Source organism: Antennarius striatus, chromosome 8 (genome assembly GCF_040054535.1).
Source record: "Antennarius striatus isolate MH-2024 chromosome 8, ASM4005453v1, whole genome shotgun sequence".
Classification (NCBI taxonomy): domain Eukaryota; kingdom Metazoa; phylum Chordata; class Actinopteri; order Lophiiformes; family Antennariidae; genus Antennarius; species Antennarius striatus.
In genome coordinates, this window is record NC_090783.1 from 20,484,907 (window position 1) to 20,510,143 (window position 25,237).

The following is a 25,237-nucleotide window of genomic DNA, read 5'->3' on the forward strand; positions in this document are numbered from 1 at the left end:
CCAGATGAGCTGTGAGTGGTGACCACATGTGAAAACAAGCAGCTGAAATGAGATTTCTCTGTAAGGTGACTGGGACAACCTTTGACATGAGGAGGACTTGGAACAACGATCTCCTGGCATCTCTCAGGGGGGCACAGACACCCTTAGTTTATTTAATAGTAGACTCAAAACCTTCCTCTTTGTTAAAGCCGTTCAAGGCTGATGACGGCCTTCCAGAGTCTGGGTCCTGTCCAGAGTTTCTACCTCTAAGAGGGAGTTTTTTCCCCACCGCAATCAATTAAACTTGTTCTGGAGGGTCCAGTTGGGTCTTTCTGTCTGTATTGAAGCGCTGTGTCTACGATTCACATTCAGATTAAGATTAAGATGAAGATATACTGTATTGATCCCCGTAGGGAAATTATTAGCATTAGCATTAGTTTATAAAGGAGAGGGCACCTTGCTCAAGTGCGCTTCGGCAGTGCTCGCGTCGGAGTGTGAGCTCCGATTGGTCGATTGATTGATTGATTGATTGATTTGATTGAGATGCCTACTTTATGAAGGCTTTCCATGAATGTCCAGCTGAGAGGAGACACTTGAGTACATCCAAAATCCACAGAGGGGATTATGTAACTAATCTAGTCTTCTGCAGGATCCCCCACGAAGAGCTGGGATGGCGTTGCTGCAGAGTGACGTCCCAAACACCTGAGCCTGCAGATAAGTAGACAGGAAAGGATGCCTTGATTTTGAAATACTTTCTTCAAGCCATTGTTTGTTGGCAATTCTTGTCAAACTGGAAAGAATCAATACTGACTATTCTAAGGAATAAAATTAGCTAGGAATGAATTTGCATTTGGTAAACTAGTGAATGTCTTGTAACTGCAATACTGTCAAGATAAACAGCAGTGTCCATAGTCCAGATCTGGTCCAACGAGTGTGACACAGGGGTTCAAATTTTATGATTTTGTGATTGTTTTTTATAAAAGAGTAAATTTCATGATGATGATGTAAGGAAGTGCTGATAAAGGGGGGGAAAAAACAATAATAATGAAAAAAACAATAGCAGAAGCCCTGGCAATGATTTTACAGGTCCCAAATGACTGGTGGGAAAAGTTGTGTTTTTCCAGGCTGTGGCTGTCCTTGAAAATATAAGCTATATACACAAACATTACGCTCTCGGGAGGTTGAGAAGGATAGCTGTATTACTATAAAAAAAAGTCCAAATATGTGGCTGGTTCTGAACTGTGGTTGTCCATTAGCTGTGTTTGTTCTGTGCTTGTTTGAGTGTGTCAGTCGGTCCAGCTTTGGGTTCTGACCTACAGCTGCATTCACAGCGCATGAATGGAAACAGCCTTGGACCACTTTAAACCCAAATTAAGTTTAACAGCGTCTAGTCACCACACATATGCTTGCAAACACACACACACACACACACACACACACACACACACACACACACACACACACACACACACCTGCGCGACACAAGGACAACAGGGTCCCATAACACAGTGAGAGCGGTGAATTCTAGCAGTCGTGTGCAGGTGTGTACTGTACACAGTACATGAATGGATGATGGTGTTTCATTATGTGGATTTAGGGTATATAAAGTGTAGTAATCTATATTCCAGTGAGTTGACTCCTTGCACACCCTATGAAATAAAAACACAGACACGAGACTGCTTTATTTTTATGACCACACAAGGAATGTATACAGGCAGACCAAGATGGAATGATACCAGACTGTGTTTGTACCTTTGAGCCGCTTTCAGAGTGGATTCCTCAGAGGCTGTTATGAGACACTGGAGGAATAGTTTGAAAAAAAAGAAACAAAAATGACTGTGTATCCCAGTGGAGGAGCTCATCAGACATCATTTTCTAAAAGCTCTAAGTCTCAAATATCAAGATGATGCTGTTCTGTGAAAGTTTTATCATTTTGTGGTGTTATAATTTAAAAAAAAAAGGTTTTTATACAACTTACTTTACCTCTAAACAGATGTCATGGATACAGAGATAAAGAAAAAAACAAAACAGGACGCTTGAGAACTTAAACTTAACCTGTCTGTAGTCATAACATCACCTCTCAATCTTCACACACCAGTGGTCTCAGTTTTCTGCTGTCAGCCTGCATCACATTTCTTATCTGCAGCGCCTATAAACATTACAGAGCATGTATTTAAAACTGTGAGTACAGGACTTAACACTGGAAGGGGCTTTGTGGAAAGATGAAAATATATTTTGTATGTTTTTTGATTCTGTGGAGTTGTGAACAAAGAAACTTATATTTTACAGGCCTCGACTGACCAGAGCTCGAACTGAAAAAAGAACCCCCCCCTCCCCCACACACACACACACAAAATTTCTCCTGTATATGTAAGACTCAAAACTCGAGATTGGATATCGGAATATTATTAGTGATATTAAAGTTATACAGTGAATAAGAAAACTATGTAAAGTCAGATTTATGCTAAAACCATCCCAAGAAGGCAACAAGTAGAAGAAGAAAATAATACAGTACAGCCCTAATTTAATGTAAGGCTGTTTTCAGGATAAGTGTCACTTTTAAATGAGCATTCAGTCTACTAGCAATATAACAGCCAGAGAGGATCCACTCAGACATGGGCAAACTGTGAAATGTCCACACAGATGAATTCAGGTCTGAATTTGAATACAGATTCTTTGTGCTGTGAAGAAATAGTGTAAACCACTGGACCACAGTGTTGAGTGTGAATATGTGTGTGTTTTGGCTCTGTGATACATTGGCAAAGGATGCATTAGTTAAAGGATAGCCAGGATAGTTCCCAATGACCCTGCAATGGACAGGCAGTAATTGCAAATGTACGAATAGGTAGATATTCCATTCCTTAATGTCATTACAAATACAGGCTCATAGCTGCTACAGAAAACATGCCCTTCATAGTGTTAGACTACAGTATTTTGCTTGGGTGGAATAGTTTTACTACTGGTGTAAACATGTAAACTGTGTTTTAGATTTATTCCTGTGTAGATTTGTTTAAAAACATCATTTTATTAGCTCATTATACATTTTGCATGTAAAATGTCACCACTGACTATAGATTTACCATAAAAGTAAAATTTAACTCCAAAAATTAGAAATAATATTATAAAAAAAGAACTCAGCACTTTTCACTTCTGGAGATTAAATTGAGAATAAATGATCCAACAATTTGCTATAATATTGCAGATTTCTTTAGAATAACCTGAACCATAATGGTTGTAGCAAATTAATGTTGCTACAATTTTTGATAACCCACTATGCTATTCTCTGAACAATAATTGCATATCAATTTTCAAATACCCTATAGATTAAAACATTTGCTTTTGAGTATTTCCTTGTATTCCATAATCGTTTTATTATTGAGGGAAATAAAGTGAATCTAATTTTACAATACTTATCCAATATTCAGAAAATCTGCTATAGTTGTCAGACCTAGATTCTAGATAGAAAAGTGTGATCAGTTTATAAATTATTGTTAATTGTTTGAAAATAGTTAATGGCGTGCAAAGCAAGTGAATTGGCTCCACCTGGAATAAAGCAAACATAATTGTCCTGCATCTATATAAATTCATCAATGTTATTGTCCACTAATATATTTATATATATAGGCATCACAGTGATTAGTAAGAAGTATAACATGAGTAAATTGGGATTAGTATTTTACTTTTTCCACCACTGTCTTTCTGTCAAATATCATTGGTTGTTCACTATTGATGGTTATTGATTATCGAGCATTTTACATTTACAACGTGAAAGAGCAGCGCCCTCTGCTGCCTGCTGTCTGCTACAACACACACGGAGTCCCGGCAAGGCTCTTTTCCTATTGGCTGCTTTCGGCCATGTGACCAAAACAGAAGCATGGCGGCGTCCGCTGCAGTCCGGTGGAGTATGGGGCTGACTTTCAGACTCTCTCGCCGTAAACCGGACTGTAGCTCATGTCCTTTCAGGAAGTTAAACCGTGTGACCAGAACGAATTCAGAAAGGAGCGGTTTGTTTGAGTGCCTCTGGACTGTTAATCGACACGTACAAACGAGTATGGGTGAGTGATTCAAGTCGCTAGCACGTTTAGCCTTGACCGGTGGTTGATTATTTACTTCAGACTATTTGTGTGCACATTAGCAGCATTATATAACATGTTCTTACTTTAGAGCTTCTTGTTTTTTATTCTATTCAATTTTCGAACATACGGTTGAAAGCAGTGAAAGTTACGCTAAATAACAGTTGTGTAACCCGATCATTATGTGATTGGGTAATGAGACTTCAAAGCAACAAGTTCATGTTGTGCGTCAGGAGGTTCTAATTTATCCCAATAAGAGCATGGAGGTGTTTCCTGATGGTTCCCTGTGTCCACAGCTCTGCACCGCTGTGAGGAGGAGAGCTCAAATAAAGAAGATCCAGAGGATGTGTGAGTTCTCTAAGGGTTCTGTGTTGAACTGTTTGTCTGTGGGCATATCAGAATTAGGACTGTACTGCTGCTACAAAAAACAAACAAACAAAAAAAAACTTTCTGTATTTAAACAATGAAACTGAAAAATTCCATTGTGCTCAGGCCACATTTACTTTAGTTGTTGTAGCTGGGGGGGTTTTTTAAAAAAAAGTTTTTGTTTTTGCCTAGTCATGCTCAACTCGCATTTTTTTTTTGACCAATCCAAACCACTGGTTGAATTTTGAAAAACGTACTTTAAAGTAAATGAATTCATGCTGATGCACCCGCTTGGCATTTACCACCATTTGTCTAATTTGTGCTCCTGTGTTCACGACAAACAGACTTGAGAAAACTTGAAATGCAATTTAAGACAAAATTCCCACACTGACAAAAACTAAATGAGAAAATACTCTACAAAGAAAAACAGGAAGTGAAATAAACTGCTTTATTGATCACATTGTATTGTGTTCAACATTTTTATCAAGGAACTACATACATCCTATAAAGGTTTTTTTTTTTTTACAATTTAAATGAATAATTTGCAATGTTAGTTAAAAAAGTGTGATAAAACTATTGTATTATAAAACATTATAAAGATCGTAAACAAAGCTGACACCTGTATTTGTTTGCTGTTCAGGGTTAATGTCGTGTATGTAGATCGTTCTGGCCAGAGAATCCCAATCAAGGCCAAAGTGGGAGATAATGTCTTGTATTTAGCTCACAAACATGGTATCGATCTTGAAGGTGGGTATTAATTCAGTTAATACTGTCATTACTTAAATATTTAATCAAACCTAAGTGTTAGGACACATGCTCATAACTTCTAATCCTTTCCTTTAGGGGCGTGTGAGGCATCGCTGGCCTGTTCAACGTGTCAGGTCTATGTGAGTGCTGAACATTTTGACAAACTTCCAGAACCTGAGGAGAGGTAGGTCTTCTGGGATTGATGTCTGTCTGAATTTCTACATTTTTGTCTGATAAGGTGAATGGAAAACACTGACAGATATATTGGATTTCAGGGAGGATGACATGCTGGACATGGCGCCAATGCTTCAGGAGAATTCCCGCTTGGGATGCCAGATCATTCTCACTCGAGAGCTCGACGGCATCGAGTTGACTTTGCCCAAAGTCACCAGGAATTTCTATGTGGATGGGCATGTACCCAAACCTCACTGAGAAGAGATGGCAGATGTAGAGGGAGTAAAATGAGTGTCCTGTCGCTGACCTTTGGGAGAGTGTTTAGAATGAAGGTGCACGGCTAAAATAGAAAAGTAACAACTTTCAAGACACCTTGTGGAGTAAAAGATTCCACAGTTAGCCAATGACAGGACAGGCCTGCAGAGGAGGTCAGGTAGAATTCTACATATATGGATGAATTTAATGGTTACCTCCAGAAAGACTGGTTTACTGGCAATGCATCGGAGCATGTTCAGACCAGTATTCAATGTGACAAAGTCTTGCTGATTTGAACATCTATTTAAGAAATGTTCTTCTATTTTTCAGAAAGTGCTTCAGCAAAGATCAGTTAAATGGAACATTCCTTGTTACAGCTCACAAACGCACAAATATCATGATGTAATGTTCTCATGTCATTTCTAAACACTTGTCACCTATTGTATGCATAGCATTGATGTCATTTCTGTGTGCCAAGTTAAGTTGTGAATGTTGTGTTGGCTTATTTATTTAAATACCAATTATCATAAGCCCAGAGTCATAAAACACTCAAAACCATGTAATTAAAAGTATTGGAAAAACCAGATTGGCCTGAGGGTTGAGGGGTAGGTTATTGAATGAATCAGAATAGAGCGATGAAACTTAAAGTACATCCACTCTGGTGCCTAGGTGAGTACAGCTTGTTGATCTGGTTCAGGTGAGCCGATCCAGAGCAGGATGGAAGCCAGATTATTGCCAAGCTGGGCGAGCTTCAATCTATCAAGAAATGGTTTTACCGACATCTACCATGTACTCATCATGTCCACTGCACTTGCCCAACTTGCGCGCTGATACCCATGATTTATTTGTTATGAATATGAAGTTACAAATATTTTAGACTGTGCAATAAAATCAGTTTTCCCAAATTGCTTTTGTACACTTTCTTACCAGTGATTATAGGAACTCAAAGGGGGCAAAAAAAAATCTTATAATAACAGACATCATTATTGAAACTCACACAAAATAAATATTTAAACTGATATTTGTGTCATCACAGAAATCGCCTTGCAGACTGTAGTAACAAAACGAAATTGGAAGTCAGGGCAAGGTTGTTGTTGGGGGTTGTTTTTTTTTTTTCTATATCTGTTGTAATCGAGTAAACCTAAAACACCCGTGGAACCCGCTGCTGGTCCTAAACACGAACACGTCACAGCAGCCAGCTCCAAGGTAAGTTGGCCAACATCAGAACTTTTGATCAAATGTTCATTTTCTTTGTGTGGGTAGACAATGACAACATTCCAGTGCGATCACAGGTAATGGATCACAGTTTTATCATTATTTAAATATCTGGCAGTTTTCGGTAAATCTAATCATAAAGACAGGAAAGGTGATCAGCACGCTATTGGAGATCGAATAATAATTTAAAAAAAAAGAAAAAACAGTTGTCAAAAAGTTACCTTGAGGACTATTAAAATAAAAACGATTCTATATTTTGACCGATCGGAACTTTTATTTTTCCTGTACCGGTGACGGGATGCCGGCTGGAGATCCATCAGATTCAAATTCAGCCTATCACCGCCAAGAGTCTGAGCGCGCGACACTAAAGGTCAAATCGCGACATTTTTTTTTTTTCTTCTTCCTTTTTTTTTTTCTTGGACATTTTGTAACAAATAGTAACCAAAGTGTTCCTGAAGGCGTTTAAAGTCCACCGGCGGCTCCGCAGGTTCGTCTCCCGGTCCAGGTACAGAAAAGGTAAAGAAATGAGCGTTTAAAGAATGACGTCCGAACCTGCTGACCTTTTTTTAAAAAAAAAATAAAAAAAATAAAATAAAAGGGTCAGTCGGTTCTGTTAGCTCGTTTTAGGATCAAAAGAAATCGGAACGTAGACATTTTTAAGGAAACGAAAACTTAATTTTTATTTTATTTTATTTTTTTGGTTAAAAAAAAAAACAAAAACAAAAAGAAAACCTGCTTACAGTGTGTTATTGGGGATAAATGTGGTTTTCTTCTAAAATCTGTTGTCATCTATCAATAGTTCAAATCGGGTCATCTTCGTTCTGCGTTAGCGGAACCTTTTCTAGCTTGTGATTCCAGAATGCCGATTTTTAAATTCAAGACTTAGGCCTGCATGTATATCATTAGTGAATGGTGAATTAAAATAGTTGTTTTTTCCCCCCCTCCATACTGTTTAAATTGAAATATCTGGCAATTTGGAGATGTTGACGCGAAATGAAAAATATCTAATTCCCTGCCTTGGTGATGATGTCTGTATAGGGGGAGAATGTGATACAGACTAATAATGTAAAAGATGTTTGTATGCCTTTATACATATTCATAAATGTATTTATCAAATGATTCAGACATCAGTTGGACTTGCAGGAAGTCTTCATCCAGGGAAGGGGGTACAATGGAAAACGATGCACCCCACTCCCCTGAGCACTCGGCTCTCTTCTACCTGCTTCAAGAAGTTTCCAAGCTGACCTCCCCCACACGCAGCAGTTTCTCAGACGGTGATCCAGCGTGGGTAAATGAAACCCCTGAGCAAGGTGCTTTCATAGTGGAAAAAGAGGAGGAGGCGGGTGCACATTCGTTCAAGATATCACACAGTTCATTGCAGCGTGGTTTGTGTCACGTCGTGCCTTATAATCCAGTGGAAAGAGTGGAGGAAAGTCCTGCCGACGAGGTGACGTCACTGATGGAGCCGCATCCTGAATGCAAAAGTCCCTGGAAAGTCTTGAGTCTCATCAACCTGCAGTGTGAGAAGCTCCTGCATCACAGTGATGAGGAAGCGAAGCCCAGCTCAGTATCGTCTGCCCCAACATCAGGCCGTTTGAGAAACAAGTGTTTGTCTGACGACTCCTTTAGACTGCCTGTTTTTAAGTGTGGAAGAAGAGAAATCCAAGCCTATGGAAGTCCTATGAAAGATGTAACCGTCTGCAGTGGTAGAAATGTTAGTGATGCAACAGAATGCTACGTGAAAAACTCAAAAGTGGGATGTTGCGTTCGGCCTCAGACTGCCAAAGGATGTGACCCTGTTCAGAATCTGGTGAAGGAGAATGGAACTGCATCATTTCAGACTCATTACGGAGACCAAAGGGAAGACAAGTTCAGTGTTAAACAATTTCAGTGGCTACGGGAGAATAAGGAAATAAATATTCTGACTGTGCCTTCTGAAAATGCTTTGCCACAAACACCTGCTGCATCCCATTTAATGTTTAATTCAGATGTAGATGTAAATGTGTCTCTGTCAAAGCCAGCATTTAGACTGGATCACAATGCAAACCTGGCTTTGACCACAGAGGGCCTGTGTGAGGCCTGGCTGTGCCCTTTGAGATCCGTCCTGCCGTTCTCGCAGACGACATCACTCATGTTTAGCGTGACAGAGAAGTGTTACGTGTTCCCAAATCCAGGTGATGGTGTCAGCTCATCTGAACAGGAATGTAAATGTGCTCCAAAAGAAGGAACATCCACTCCAGTTGCACAACTCAAACCTTCAGATTATATTGATGAAACAAACCCCAAACTTTCCACAACATCAAAACCAGAATCGAGGCCAGTGCAAAAGGAACAAACTGTCACTCTTTCGTCTCCCGACTTATGGAGAAGCAAGGCTCGCAGAAAACAAGCTCATCCCAGCCGGAGCGTTGATATCCAGGACCCAGACTTCAAGGGCGTGATGTTCAGGATGGACACGGAGCTGGATGACAGTCGGGAGCAGTGTCGGCTCCTGATAACTTCCAAGTACAGGTAGTGAGAGATTTCTTATGTTTTTGGATAGGATTTAATTAAATTGATATTTAAATTTACACTTTTTTTGTGTGTGTCTATAAACAACACAGCAAGGAGCTCTGCAAGAGGGCAAGAAAACCGAGGATGAGGACACGGACATCCCAGAAATCCCGTAAAATTAGCAGCTCGGATGAGGAGAGTGAACTGACCGGTGTTTCCAGTGAGTATAAACTCCTGCTGCTTTCTGTTTTGGTGAAAGCAGCAGTCATGTCATGTTGGTAAATTTAAGTACACAATACTATTTAACTAAATAATAGCAATAATGTCAGGACATTCAGATTAATTCTTTGTAAATACGAGTTTACGTTCTGTGTTTTGAATGAATCCATCAGAATTCTCCCACAGCAAGTAGCGTGTGGTTTCTATGAGGAGAAGGTCTCCTGTTTGTCCACTAGAGGTCCTCAGCGCGTCAAAATGCGCGCCGTGTTCTGTGTTTGAGCGTTAACGGAAGCTGCTGTCTAAACATCCTGTGACCATAACGTGGGTCAAGTCACCCAGAAATTTCGTATAAATTGTAATTTAAAATCGCATATTTAAAATTACCACTGTACCGTCAGAGTTTCAAATTTAAAAGCAACAAAGTCAAAACTTCTGACAAATTCATTTCACTTTGGAAGCAACTCTCCTCATGTTATAAATAAAAATCCTTTCTAGTTTTCTATCCGCATTTAGTAAAATGGGAACCCAAACGTGTTTGTGTTGTCACCATTTAGGAAAGTGCATTATATGTTATGGTCAACATCAACATTCAATAAAAATTTATAGCAGTATATCATTTACTAAAGAAGGAAAAAAAAGCACCTATTTTTAATACGGTCTGTTATTATTACTATTAATATTAGTATTCTTAGTGTTGTTTTTAGAATTAAAAATGAGTTGAAGTGTAACAGCAGAATTCAATTACAGTAATACCATTTTCTTTTTTCACATGACATTAGTAATATACGATACTGACCCACTCTTCCTTCCATTGCTGTATTAAGGTTTAAATAATAAAATAAAATTAAACGTAGCTGTAACTTCAAGAAAATCTTTTGTTACATCATAAATGTCCCCATTTTATGTCAAAACTATTGTAGAAACGTGTTGCTTCTGTCAGTTTTTCAAATTGAATTTTTATATACACTCATGTGAAAAGTGTTGATAATACTACCTGGATGTGGTTCTTCCGTTTTTGTCTGTTTCACAAGAGGGTAAAGTCTGTGCGTCATGTTGCACCAGTAAGACTCCCATGTGGAGGGACGCAGAGGACGGGACTCCGCTCTGTAATGCTTGTGGAATAAGGTAACTCATGCTGACGCTGCTGGCTGTGAAATCACACAAACGTGACTTGAAGCTTAAAAGTTGATCCATTGGTGGGGAGGGCACATTTCTGATGCAGGAAATTAAGACTTTATATTGAAATAACTGCAAAAAATGAACAATTTTACACAGTTTGATTTTCCAATGGCATCAACATTCACATCCAACATAAGTTGTCGAGAAGAGTGACTGTCCTTGTAGACATCATTAGTCCATAAAATAAATAACTACATTCAAATCCTGTTTTATTGATAATCGTCTCCAACATGTAAAAACAACAGGACTGTATTTAGAGTTACTTTTTTTCAGATGTCATATTTGTAGGAAGTTCACATTTCCTTTCAGTACAGTAATTATGAGAGAGACTATGGCAGATGACAAAACTATTGATTAGGAACGATTTTGTAATCTTTGTTGACTCTAACCCGTGAGCAATAAAATAAAGTAAAATACACTGAGCTTTAATGAAGTAAAACACATGGACGGCTCTGCTGTTGGCTCATTGTCAGAGGTGGTTTTCATTTGACAAAAGTCAGATATTTGTTGAATTGTGAAAGGAACTGTTCCGATTTAGTTGCAACATACTCAAAAGTTCATAAACACTCCTGCTTACATGAGATGCAAACTGCACCTTTGGAACAATGAACTCGAGCATGAATACATGAATCATTTTGTAGAAATATGTCGGTCAGTGTTGAGACATAACAAATATTCATGACACCAATTATTGATGAGGATGGGATGAAAATGTCATCCATCATGATGCCTGAACATTGAAAAGTTCAACCCCATCTTTTGTTTTCTGTCTTTTGAAGGTATAAGAAGTACAGAGTGCGCTGCATCAACTGCTGGCACATCCCCAGGAAAGAGGGCAACGCCAACTCGCACTGTCTGAAGTGTGGAAACTTTGTCAAACTAACCTCTGCTTTGCTGAAACACTCCAGCTAGACAGCGAGCAGTGAGCACAGGTTCTTTTTTGTGTGACAAAGCTTTTCAAAGTTTAAAGATACACTCTCCTGTTAGCTGTAGATGTGAACACAAACACAGAACAGCAGCAGCTTCTCAAATCTGACTTCACTCAGAAGATTTATATCAGTCTCTGCTACATGGTTCTACTTTTTTTTTAACCTTGTGTCCCCCAGATGCTGAATAGACGAGGGACAAAAGTTTTTGTTTTTTTAAAAAAAGGTCTAAAAACACTTAACAATGTCTGAAGAACCTTTATGCCTCCACCACACCGCTTCAGCTATAAGAAATGCAAACATTCAGTGGAACTTTTAGCCAACTCTGAGACACATTTCAGCCAAACAGTTTAGTGTTGCTCCTGTTCGCTGCTCCACAGCGACAGATGGATGCAGTCGACTTTTATCTCTGTCAGGGAACAAAAACAGGAGCTCAGCACCGCGTTCCCTTATTAACCGCAGATCAGTTTGCTTCTCATGACCTCCACGGTGAGATTTTCTCCAAAGTTTGTAAGATAAATGTTGAGTAACCCGAGATAAATGATGCTATTTATTTTGTCTTTGTTATCATCTATAAATGTATTTATTTTGGCAGGTTTTATGTTGTTGTTTTTTGCCGTTAATATGGAACAGTGTTGATTTTGGGGAACTGATTTGTTTGTTGGTTGTTCAGTTTTCTCTGAAGAAGGGAAATATTGATTTACATGTGAGTTTACCCAAGTTTTCATCTCTAATAAATTCATTATGATCTATCTCTTGTGTTGTTTCTTTTTCAGCGCATGAGCAAGGCTTGAAGCAGATCTAAATCCGCTGCTAAATGTCCTGTGATAATTAAAAATACTGCTTTCAGACGGCTACACATACTGTATCTACGTGGAGACGTATGAGGAAGAATTATTCATTAATAACACTCCCACAGTTTCCTCAGGCCACCCTGCAGTACAGGCCCATTTGCCAAGTGGGTGGCCTCGCGTGAATCGATACAGTGCAGCTATTATTTCAAAACAGATGACGTCTTCCTCTTATTTGAAACATCCAGACAGAGACGGAGGGAGAGAGAGGGAGAGATCTTTTTTTCTTTTTCACTTTGTCTAAAACGACCAGGCGTTAAAGAAGAGCAAAAGGACAAAAATAAGGTTTTCAGACAAGAACTTTAAGGAAATAATCAACAAAACAAATGTGCTCCTTTCATTTATTCATATTTCAATCCATTTGAAGTTCAACTGTAAAAGATTGAGTGGTGTTTGTGCTATAGATTAAACCCAGCAGTGGCTCCACATTGAGTAACCAGACTTTTAGTTCCGTCATGAATATTCAAATGACTTGTTTTAAACTGAATATTGACTAACTGTAGGGAAAAAAAATTGAAATTAGAATTTGTATGCAAGGCTTCAGCATTACAGTCCTATGCTTTAATAATGTGGATACTTTCATCTGTATTAACTCATACATGTCAGTATTGAGACAGTGAACTATCCATACAATAAAGTGCAGTAAATAAAAAGGCAACATAAATATAGAACATTATCTGATCGTGTCTCTGCAGTTCATACGAACAAGAAAAGTGAAAACGTGCGTAAAGACCTTTCATCCAACTTTGTACATATTTCAGATCGCTGGATTTTCCAGTCATTTCTGTCCATTATTTGTTTTGCTCTATTTGTTCCATTCATAATCTTTCCAGAGCTCACTGGTTCAGGGTTCTGTTAGACTGCAGGAGGAGGAGGAGAAAGTTTCCAGAGGGAAACCTAGAAAGATGCAGTCAGATGCGCGACTTGTGATGTGAATGAAAGAGGATGAGAGGCTGCGTTCCGCCCCAGACAGGCATCGGACTATGACCCTGGACAGCAGGCGTATGGACGACACGGACATCGACGTGGAGTCTCCAACAGACTGTGGAGAAGACGTGAAGAGGACAGACTTTCCGGGGTGTCATCCCAACGATGTCGGCTCAGAGCAGAACGCGTCATCCTTCACCCCTGAACGGGTGGAGGAAGAGTTCGCTGCGCGGCTACAGGGTGCGTCAGGCCGGGCGGCCGCCTCCATGAAGCCCCCGTACTCCTACATCGCTCTCATCACCATGGCCATCCTCCAAAGCCCGAAAAAGAGACTCACCCTCAGTGAAATATGTGAATTTATCAGCCTGCGCTTTGCGTATTATCGCGAGAAATTCCCTGCATGGCAAAACTCAATCCGCCACAATTTATCTTTAAACGACTGTTTCATCAAAATGCCCCGGGAGCCTGGGAATCCTGGAAAGGGGAGTTATTGGACCCTGGACCCCATGTCGGCCGATATGTTTGAAAACGGGAGTTTCCTTCGAAGGAGGAAACGCTTCAAGAGGCAGCATTTCTATTTGGAAGCGTTGACGGACGTCAGGACGCACGGACGCAGCCTGACGCCCGTTTTCCCTCTGCTTGGCGCGCACAGAATGGTTTGTCTTCGGGGGCCTGGTTGGTACCCCGACCCGGGCATGAGGAGCTATGTAAACTCCTCCAGTACTCCCAGCGTCCCACCCGTGAGGAACATCATTCCTGCGCTCTCCTCGCTTCTGTCCAAGAGCTTCCCGTCTTGTCTAACCTTTGAACATTTCCTCCCGGACCGGTGCGCCGCTGCTCCAGCTGATCCGCACCCCCAGTTCAGACACCCCGTCTCGCTGCACGAAATGATGCCCAGCTATTACGTTTCTGACGTGACTAATTTCCCCACGGGATCATAAAAGTTTCATCTTATCCAGTTTAAATACAGTTGCACCTGCCTGTTCCCACCCCTCTGCCTTAGAATAAACCCATAATATACGTTTAGTAAAACTTTAAAGAGAACTTGTAAACAGAATATTTTAAATAATTGGTTTTCCAAAATGCAAATATTTTTCAGTAACTGATGGTTTACATTGATGTTTGGAATAAAACGTGATTAAACACATTTTGTGCATTTTTTAATGAAACTCTAGATGGTTTATTATAGAGATTATTACATTATTTAAGTTTATGGTTCGAAAAAAAAACTGTGTGTAAGGTCAGCGTTAGAGACAAAAAAATGGAATAAGAAGTCACACATTAATGGAAGGACACGTTAAAGAAATAACAGATCTTAGATGATCAATTTATTGATTGAGTCTTTGTCCCAAAGCCTTTCTGTATTGAAAAAGAAATGGAACATTTTCTAATAACAGAACATTGTTGTGTTTATTTTTGTGGTCACATTTGGTTTAAAGTGGATTTAAACACAAGAGGTCAAAAATGTTTGGAGTACATACAAATACCCCCCACTGACCATTTGAGTATATCTGTGTGCATGCGTGTGTGTGTGTGCGTGTGTGTGTGCGTGTGTGTGTGTGTGTGTGTGTGTGTGTGTGTGTGTACAAGGAACAATCCCACAGATCCTGGTTGTGATATGAAACATCACAAGGGTCCAGAATTATTATTTTTTTTAAAGCTTTCTTTTCCATCTCATGAGTTTTGCTTCAAACTTTCTGTCTAATGTCTTCAGTGCTTCAACCTAAAGAACACAAAGAAATTCCATAAGATTCACACCACATCAAGGTCTGATCCGGATCCAGCTCACATACTGAATATGGTGATCCAGAATGTCCAGATTTACAGGCCTCTGTGAAAATTCACTACAGGGAGATAACAAATAATAATGTAACGGGCTTCAATAATAACGTAATGGTGCTGATCCAGTTTGGTGTCAGAGGAATCTGAGCTGTCAGGGTGTGGGGGGGGGGGGTGAGCTCTTGGCTGATATCTAGATACATGATAAAACTGTCACTTTTATTAAATGTATTTAATGTTGTAAATTGGAAACAAAGGTGCGTTTGGGAATGAACCACTAAGATCAAAATAGATGTATGCCATTGAAAAAAGTCTCACCATGTTAAAGATCCATCTTATCATGTGAATATACAGTACTTTAAATTCCCGGGTTCCATTTTTGGGACAAATCCCACTCTGTCATCTGCTTTCATGGAAATCCAATTTAGTTTTGCTTCATCATTGACAAAAACAGTCAAAAATATCTCTACGTTGCAGCATTCAATAGGAGAAACAAAATCCAATTCAAAATTAAGAACAAAGCGGGGTTCGTGTAAATCTGATAATGAACAAATAAACTCGGGCAAAAACAAAAGTTTATTGGCTGAGGTAATAAAAGATAAAAAACAAAAACCTCATTTTTGTAAATAATGAGGTACTAAATGAACTGAAAAAAATAAAATGAGTCATCACGACAAAAATGTCTCTTTTTGATTGTTTTATGTCACTCGATTTGACGTCATGTGTTTGTGAATAAGAACGTATTTTTATACTATAAAAATACCTTTTATTAATGATGTCAGTCATCAAATTAATGAAGGGCTGCGTCTGATGTAGTTAGTGGAGCAAAAAGAACAATTTCAATTTATTTAGTAGCAGTGATAACACAAATATTTCATGGTTGTATCATGATAAATGAAAGAACAAATTTCCAGTATGCTGATCTGTTTTGAAGGAAGCCGTAATGTCTCTTAATGATGCAAAAATAATGAACCCAAATTTTACTTAGAATAGTCAAAGTAATAATCACAGAAGTCATAGCTTCCGACAAATACATCTTTTGCTTCTAAAACACACAAAATTTACTAATGTTAACATGATTTCCCAGTTGTTTCCACAGTCAGTCTCACAATAAACACTAAAGCTTGAAGAAATTTTGACACTGGAATAAATTATATATTAGGAAAACACGGAATAAATGTGTGGAGGAGCCTCTTCTAGGGTGTAGCCGTTACTGTAAGCGTGATGTGGCTTCTTCCAGGTCTTCTGCTATCTGAAAAGAGCCGCCTTCCACCTTAAAAACCCCTTAAGGAGCAGTTTGAATTTATTGGCACCCTAAGTTTTATATGAGTTTAATTCAATTATGGTGCACATGTATGCTCACAGTCCTGTTTCCTCCACATATCTCCAAGGAGTGTGGCCCATTAAAGTTGGTCAGTGATGTGTGAGCGTGAGCCAGAGGCAGGCTGCTGCAGCAACACTGTGGCAGGAAACATGATGGAGTGTGTATATTTGAAGATTGGGGTCCCTTTGCAGTCCTTAAAAGACTGGAACTGACAGATGACAGAGAAACACAACAGCAGCGGTCATGAGCTCATATTTTATCTACATGTCTGTCCTAATGGAGAAAATTACAGTTGCTGATGTGGAATGGCATTTTCATCAGTACAGTACAAAAACTAAAACAAATACAAGGTAATTTATGCTTAAAAAAAACTATACCTACTTACAGCCCTTTAATAGAAATGAAGGCACAAATAAAAGTAAAAAAAAAACACATTAAAAAATACTTAAAATATAAAACATTTCATTCAGTCAGTTTACGTTTCAAGGCCGGAAAAACTCTTTTCCACTCAAACAGAAGCAACATATTAAAAAGGAGCTGGTCATTTATGTGTTAATAAATGATTAAATAATGTTTTCAACACAAGACACCATGATTAGAGTCCGGATTTTATTTCCTTCAAAAACAGGAAATAGAATTTTCCTGTTTGTTGTGATTTTTGGCAAACAATAGTTTCCTCTCAGAGGAAATCATTGTTTCTTAAAACAAGTAAATGTCTCCATTCACTTCTCAAAAACAAGCCTTTGTTTTATTTGCCAAACACTGATAAGAACCCTCTACAGTGTGCTGCATCAGTAAAACCACAGCAGACAATTTTGACTGGGTAAATGATCAGACGGATAGCTTAATGGCAAATTCAATGCGATCTCTTTAGCAGAGGTGAAATATGTCAAATGAATTGGAATGAAATGATTTCTGTTCACTTGGCTTAGGAGACAAATCTATGAATGTCTGTTGGTCTATTATGATTATTTTGTCATGTCAGCTGTTTTACAGGGATAAATATTCATTTTAACATATTCTGATATCAGAGAAAACCTCTGAAAGATAGTATGTGACAAAAACACAAACTGTTTTTTTCATCTGAGCATTTGTATGTACTGTATGTAAGCCTTGAAGGAGAATTATGTTTCATATTATACAGTATGTCACGTTATGGGAAACATAGAGTCATTTTCTGTTACAGACACTTCTCAAACATGGAAATTGTAAATAAAGGATTAATCTGCCAGAGAGTCAGAGCCTAAGCCACAAATGTATGACGTTCTCCCAGGTTCTTGAACCTTGATAATGATTTCTCATTTTTATTCACATAGAATGACTTGTTTAAAACATATTTTTCCTTTTTTTGAATCCTGAAATCACATCACAATCTTAGATTTTGATGTTAATGTTTGATTTTAGCCGTTATTAACGTGTTTAAGAACTCTAGATGAGGATAAAGTTTGCACATGTCATCAAATATAAGAATAAGAGGATAATCAATCATATTATACATTCTATGACTGACTGAATCACAACAGAATAAATCTTTTCCAGGTGAGTGAAACTAACACATTCGACCTTGGATACCACTTTCTGTGGGGTCGGAGCTGAAGCAGATTTCACAATTGCAGTTGTGTACAATGCTAAAGCTGTAGCATCTGTGACTGTTTGGCCGCTTTGTTTCAGTTAGATTTTCTTTATCATAAAAATAATTTCCTTATTTCATGTCAGTTTATCATAAATATGAGAGTCAAAGTAAAAAAAAAAGAAAGAAAATAAATCATTTTAATTTTTGGTCACCTGTTTTTAAGCTGGAACTCTGCTGATAAATCCACTTTGAGTTAAAAAAAGAAATTGTATGTCATTTGATAAACAACTGATAATATATTGACTGGAGAAAATGATCATTTCAATGATTCAAAAGCAGATATCAAAGGAGATGGGGTGAGAAGCGAACGGTTCATTTCCACACGTCCCCTTCATTAGTATTTATGGTTCATTAAGAGTGTTGCCTGTGTGTTTTCTTGCTTGAGCACCAGGCATGAAAGAACACAAGCAGCATACCCGTCAAACATCACACACCGAGATGTGGCACATCTGTGGACACATACATTACGTGGTAAGATGCTCTTTAGACTTGTTATAGTTGCTAAATTTTTCCGGTGCTTCTTAGCTCTGATATAAACATTAAAAAATATATAAGTAACAGTCTGAGTTTAATACATTTTGATTTATTATCATAGCATCTGACATGAAGCCAGAATTTAAAGATTAAAAAAAATTATGGTTTAAAAACATCCAATCATCATCCAATGCATTTAATGTGTTTCATTAGATATTCATTCATTGTTAATATGAAATGAGAACATTTTTTACTTTCTAAATTTGGTACAGAATCCCCAGAATATTTTTTTTATTGCTATCAAGTTCATTATAAACTCTCATAAACTATTAACTTCATCTATGATTCTATGTGTTTCACCTAAATCATTAAATTCTATACATGAATTTACAGTTTTGATGCTTGCTAAATGTCTATAATATTGGAAAGTGTTTTTTAAATTTCATAATTATATGTGCACACTTTCATTACATTCACGTTTTCCAATTACAGTTTGTCATGAGGAAAATTTTTATTTTATGTCAAACGTTGTAGATGTTGTTGACACACTACATGTCTCCAGTGATACTTGCAGATTTAGAAGGACTCTCATCTGCCTTACCGTTGAAAACCGCTAGAAGATGGAGACGCAAATAAAATGAACTGCAAAACACTTTTGAAATAATAATAAGGTATTTTTATTCCTGGATAAAACAGTTCTCGTAGAAAACATTCTCCAAATGACATTTGTTCTTGCTGAAAACCTCACATGATATGTTATTGGAATCACAATACTGACGACACTCCATGTCCTATAATATTTTTATCAAAGTTGATTCTGCATTTTAAGTTAAAGGTAATAAACTGATGTTTTTACTCTCCAATTCCCCGTTTGACTTCATCGTAGTGAAACACTACACAGGCTATCTGCTCAGTTTCTCGCTGCTCCCCGCGCTCCACTAAACACGCAAACCAGCCATCATGGATGTAAGCCAGGTCTGAGTAACCACTAGGTCCACTGCTGATGATCCAGGGTTTGCTCCATGCGTATGGGTCTGTTGGAGATTTGTTCAGATACACTCCGAGATTAATCCGTTTGGATTTATCGCTCGGGTGGGTGAAGAGCAGCCATTGGTTGTGGTTCTGGCTTGGATAAGGTGGAAAGGACAAAACACTTCCCTGACAGCCCTTACCTGTTTCCACCAGCTTTTCAGCAGGTGGCAAGGTGACAAAACCGGCTCCGTTATTCTTATCGACAGCTTCGACGCGGTGGCCTCCCTCACTACGAGCGTTGCAGTAGATGAACTTCAGACCTGCCTCACCAGACACCTCCGCCATTTCACATTCAACTGATTTTGTTCGCAGCCTACTGCTGAATTGCCATGTACCTCCGTTATCATCACTGTATAGATACATTGCATATGGAGTATTCAAATACAATGGCTTGCAAGGAGTGTAAGCATAAAGTGGGACAATCAACCTGCCAGTCTCTGTTTGTATACCATGGCCGGGTCCAACAGCAAACGTGGCCCAGTTTTTGATTTCATGGAGACACGTCAAATCTTTCACACCACTCCAGCTTTGGCCGGCGTCTTTACTTGTAATATAACAGAGACGGGTCCTGTTGCGGCCCCGGAATCTCTGCCAGCATTCTGAGACACCCTCCATCACACAAATGAAAAACAGAAAAAGTGTTTTGGTGGTTTTCTCATACACCGGACACGGGTTCATGGAACGATAGCCGCAAACATACGCCTCCTTCACCGGTTTGAGTTCCAACCACTAGAGGGGATGTCAAACAGAAAAGGTAAAAAAATTTAAAGAAGCAGTTGGAAAAACAGCAAACACACACACACACACACACAAAGTCCCAGGACGATTACCTCGACACTCCTTTTATCAGAGTCTGCTTCCATCTTCAGTGTGCCCATTCTCATCACCAACATTTCTGCACTAGCATCATTCGTAGTCCTCCTCTGCTCTGCAAACGCCACAAAGAGTTTTTTGTCTGAGTCATAGAAAAGAGCAGGAATCCTGTAAACCTCTTTTTCTTTTGACAGAAAGACTGTTTCCCATGAATTTGCTGGTTTGTAAGGACATGAGACTTTGTTGCTCATGGTTGTGTGTGATAAAATGATCATACAGGGAATTACAAAGGAAAATGCAGATTCCTTTCTGTGAAAGTCTTATTTATCAGGTTGTTAGTGAACTTTGTGCTTCTTATCAAAGATACTATTGACTAAACATTGACAGAGTGAATTTATGGTCCCTCTCCATCCATTAATGATTCTACAAAGATTTTATATCTGGTTTTGAATAAACAGCCATTCCATGCATCAGTAAATAAACCGTAGCAAGGGAATAAAGGATAATAGTAACACAACACAATCAACCTGTGTAACACTTGACCTGTACATGTACTTTCCTGTACAACATGCATTCAGTATTTTTGTGTATTTTCTATGTATCTCAAATTGGTAATTCCACTTTTCATAATTTAAATCAGTGTTTCATGATTTTTTTGTGAGTAGAACACAAGACAAACGAGGCAGGCGGAGTTGATGATTTACTGAGCAGATAAAAGTATAATAGTATAAAAGTATAATCTTGATAAGGTTCAAGAGAATCCCTTGACATACATAAAAACAGTCATTTGAGTTTTTTTTGGCGCTGAGTTGAAATAAGAGATGATTAAACACAAAGAGGGTAATAAAGTAGAGCCCCTTTCGACTGCACTGGAAGTCTTTGAGACACACCAGCAGATGTTGGCTGTGGCAGAGAGAATTGCCAACCTTTAGCACTGATAAATTAATTGTGTTGATTTGGATTTGCTAAAATAATTTCTAACGTCTGCACAACCAAACAAAAATGAAGGTTTTACACGTTTGCTGCTGATGCGGTTCAACGTTTCTGCAACTCTCAACACAAACTCACTCATGCTTACACTGATCCTGCACAGCAATGTGCATCATGATGATTTGTTTCTGTGAAGTAATCCCAGAAGACAATTTACAGGTGACTTTTCAGTTTTTCTCTTACTAATTATGTAAATTAGTAAACCAGTTCATAAGTGAACTTCATTTTTGTCAGTACAGTATTTAAATTGGAAACACGCACTCACAAAAAAAGAAAAAAAGAAAAAAGGAAGACTTTTTTGTGAATTAAATAACACAAATAACACCATAAAATCCTTAATATTATTTACGGCCTCATAAATCGGTGTAGACTCTGTCCTGATCTCTAATCTGTGCACCTCATCAAAACAAAAACAGTTCAGTTTGAAAACGCCTCACAAGAAAAAGCATCTGCTCACGATCTCAACATAATTCAAACGAGCATTTGCAACTCACTATCAAATTTCAGCAACAGAAAAATACGCAACGTAGAATATGTTTTTTAATTCAGATGAATTAAAAACAACATTTATTAGGATTTGAAAGTAAATTTCACAAAGACAGAAGCCCAACCTAAATTGTGTTTCTATTTACTCTATTTGTACGTAACAGATAAAGACACTCATGGGTGAGGGGATTATTTTACCTGTTGGAGGTGAGTTACAGTAAAGGTCAGCTGACATTTAAAACAGGACCATGACTGTCAAATAAGCATTTGAGAAAAATAATTCCAATTGCTTTCTGTTTGCAGAGATCCAAGAAATGTAGAAGAACCCGAAAAAACTTTGATATTTTTGTCTGCCTGCACACACATGGTTGTAATGTGTTTGAAGGAATATGATGGATAGAGTCATCGTCAACAACGTGCTTAAGTCACTTTGATTCAGGTGCGATCATTCTAGACGGACTGATAAGTTGAAAAAAACCCCAAAACAAAACAGGCAAAAGTGGAGTTGTGGAGGTGATCCTCTTCCAATTCCGTGCTGAGCGCCGTGTTGGCACCCCATAAATAAATATCCTTCTTTTTCTCCCTCCCTAGCTTCTCCTCCTTCCAGACTGCTTTACCCCATTTCTCCATTCCCGCCTCCTGTGCTCATAAAAAACAGAACTGACAGGTGCTGGAGACCCAGTGCAGAGCTGCACAGATCATTAATGAGCTGTGATAACCATTGAATATTTTTGGTTCCAGTAAAGCCGCGCATTAAATTACTTTTAAATACATACCCATCGACAGCTGGCATTAAAAATAAATAAATAAAATTGAAGACTTACTGGCTTGTTTTTTGGATAAAGTGAAGGGAAGAAAAATTACAAGATGTGAGCAGCAAACATAAAGAGCCTAGAAGAGTTTTAAAGCCACCTGCTAACCAGATCTGGGATGGGAATGAGAGGACAGACGGGGATCGAGCTGAGGTCAGTGTTAACAGCAGCGTTGTTATTTTAGTAGATGATTCAAATCACCATCCTCATCCTCTGTCTCCTTCACCCCCCAGGTCTGAAATTATTCATCTTGAATGCATCCTTCTCAACTGAGAGTTTTTGGGGAGGCTCTGATGACTTGGATGCTTTCTGTCATGTCTCCCATCTGAACATGCAGTCGAGGACCACCCTGGTTGTCTCATAAAAAACACTCTACCATCTCTTTTCTCCCACATGAGCTCCACTTTGCAGTTGGCAGCCTTACTCTTTAGAATTTTTTTTTGTCTGCGTGCATCATGTTGGTGTTTGCGAGCATTTATCTCCGCCAGAGAGGTTATGATGTCATCAGATTTTTGATCAAAATTTTGATCAAAATACACATTGAATTACTGAGCACATCAGGATTTAAGCAGTAAAAAAACAAAACAGGATTTTTAAAATTTTATTTTATTGAAAAATAGAGATTTTTTATCACCATTTTTATCTATTATAGGTAAACTATCCAACAGATTCTAATAATAACTGGCAGTCTTGTGACAAAGTGCTCATTGATCAGCTGTATGTTACAATATTGCGGAAAAATTACAAATCCATCAAATAATCCACATCCACCCAGATCTGCCTCCTAAACTCACCAGTAGTCTGAATCTGTGTCTGTTTCACAGCCCTCACAGAGGCCGCAGTAGCTATAAATCGAATTGGTTGATTTAATGAGTTCATAGTCAATAATACATCAAATGATAACATATGAATCTGCAGCTTTACAGTGACTGTCAGCTTGCTGTTCGTTCCAAATTCCACCCGTGTGGCGTTTTATTCTCTCTTACATATTATTGTTCATCTGCAGCAAAGGTTGTTCTTAAAAAACCAACAACAACAACAACTGTTAAGCATCAAATGAACACAATGACAAGTTAGCGAGATAAGGGTCTGACTTATTTCTGATTTATTGAGGTAAATGGAAAACAGACCAACACGAGTGTGAATGTTGGACTTTCACACACAGTTTGAAAACAATCTAATCCACTATCTGTATTGGCTCCAAACCTGAAGTCAGCTACTCACTGGTTATTACCACTGATCCACATGCTTGTCAGGATTCCATAGGGCATGCAGTGCTGAACGTGGTTGCAGATTATTTTATCTATCTTTATCTTTTCTCAAATGTTACCAAAGATGATTCATTGTGTTTACTCAGCTGGTTACTATTAGGTAGTGATGTAATATCACCGTGTGATTGGTCAGAGCCATCCGCCACCTTTAAGTATTCTCTTCCCCTCCCAGCAGGACCCAGGACGTAGAGGGTCCATGATTGAAGCATGAATCATGCACAATGATAGATATGTATAGCCATAAATATGCAGCCATAAACACCCAAACGGGCCCACACACAGGCCCTTATGCTGGTGAGCTTATCTTTATTCAGAATCCAAGTAATCACATGAGAAAACATTGAGGTTTTAAAGGAATCCAGGCACTTTATTTTTAAGCTTTTATTGGTCTATAACTTGTGTGAGAAAGCTACGTTTCACTGCTCAGCTCCAAAAGAACAACATCTATTAAAGTGGGCTAGAACCTAATAGCACCAATAACCTGAGCATTAAAAAATGACTGTTAAACCGTTCCAGGTAACACTTCAGCCTCATGGTATTTTTCCGGATTGAATGCAAATTTAGGAATGTGAATGTGCGTTATCCTGGTGTGTGTTTACCTTTCCACACATGCAGTTTCAACTTGTATTACGTTATGAGAGAGTTTTGACGACAGCACTGCCAGCGGGAGGAAATACGAAGGTTCAGGTGAAGACCATATGTGGGGAGAAAAGCTAAATATGAAATGCAAAGAGGACACGCACACTAACACAAACTAGTCTACTTGAATTTATGTTCTCTGGCCAGGAAGTCATAAATACAGTTGTTTTCTGTCATTTTAATACCATGCTGTGCAACAAGCCACATCTTTATCCTGTTAAACTTTATTAATTTGGCATCAGCTTTCATCCTGAGTTTATAGGCCTTTGAAATGCCTGAATCCCAGAGGCAGTGCTTGTTGAACAGGGCTCACCCACTGTTAGCTATGTAAACAGCCATAACCCACACATATACAGTATATACACATGCACATGCTGCAGAGCAAAGACACAGTGCATCCCAAGGAAATTGAAAAAATAAAAAGGATGTTAATCCAAAGATGAGCCTCAAAGATGTTGGTGCTGTTAAGATACCACGCATAATGATGGTGGGGCAAAAGAGAAGATGAAAGTAATGATTATATTCATATAGCGATCATGAGAAATGGTGTTCAACGTCTAAAAGAGGTTATAAGCTCAGG

General features: G+C 38.6%; 3 protein-coding genes across 3 annotated transcripts; 2 read left to right on the top strand and 1 right to left on the bottom strand.

Moving 5' to 3' along the window:
- Positions 1 to 3,846: 3,846 nt before the first annotated feature.
- fdx2 (ferredoxin 2) lies at positions 3,847 to 6,499 on the top strand. Its single transcript, XM_068322086.1, has 5 exons — positions 3,847 to 4,034; positions 4,349 to 4,400; positions 5,059 to 5,165; positions 5,262 to 5,349; positions 5,441 to 6,499. Exons 1-5 carry the CDS (start codon positions 3,854 to 3,856, stop codon positions 5,595 to 5,597), a joined length of 585 nt encoding a protein of 194 aa, XP_068178187.1. The 5' UTR covers positions 3,847 to 3,853; the 3' UTR covers positions 5,598 to 6,499.
- Positions 6,500 to 12,811: 6,312 nt separating this feature from the next.
- On the top strand, positions 12,812 to 14,562 carry LOC137600507 (forkhead box protein D1-like). Its single transcript, XM_068322175.1, has one exon. The coding sequence runs from the start codon at positions 13,413 to 13,415 to the stop codon at positions 14,343 to 14,345; it is 933 nt and encodes a 310-aa protein (XP_068178276.1). The 5' UTR covers positions 12,812 to 13,412; the 3' UTR covers positions 14,346 to 14,562.
- A 4,904-nt stretch (positions 14,563 to 19,466) lies between these two features.
- Positions 19,467 to 20,710, bottom strand: LOC137600622 (sialidase-3-like). Its single transcript, XM_068322350.1, has 2 exons — positions 20,477 to 20,710; positions 19,467 to 20,375 (listed from the first exon to the last, which is right to left on the bottom strand). The coding sequence occupies exons 1-2, from the start codon at positions 20,708 to 20,710 to the stop codon at positions 19,467 to 19,469; spliced, it is 1,143 nt and encodes a 380-aa protein (XP_068178451.1).
- Between the last annotated feature and the right edge of the window lie 4,527 nt (positions 20,711 to 25,237).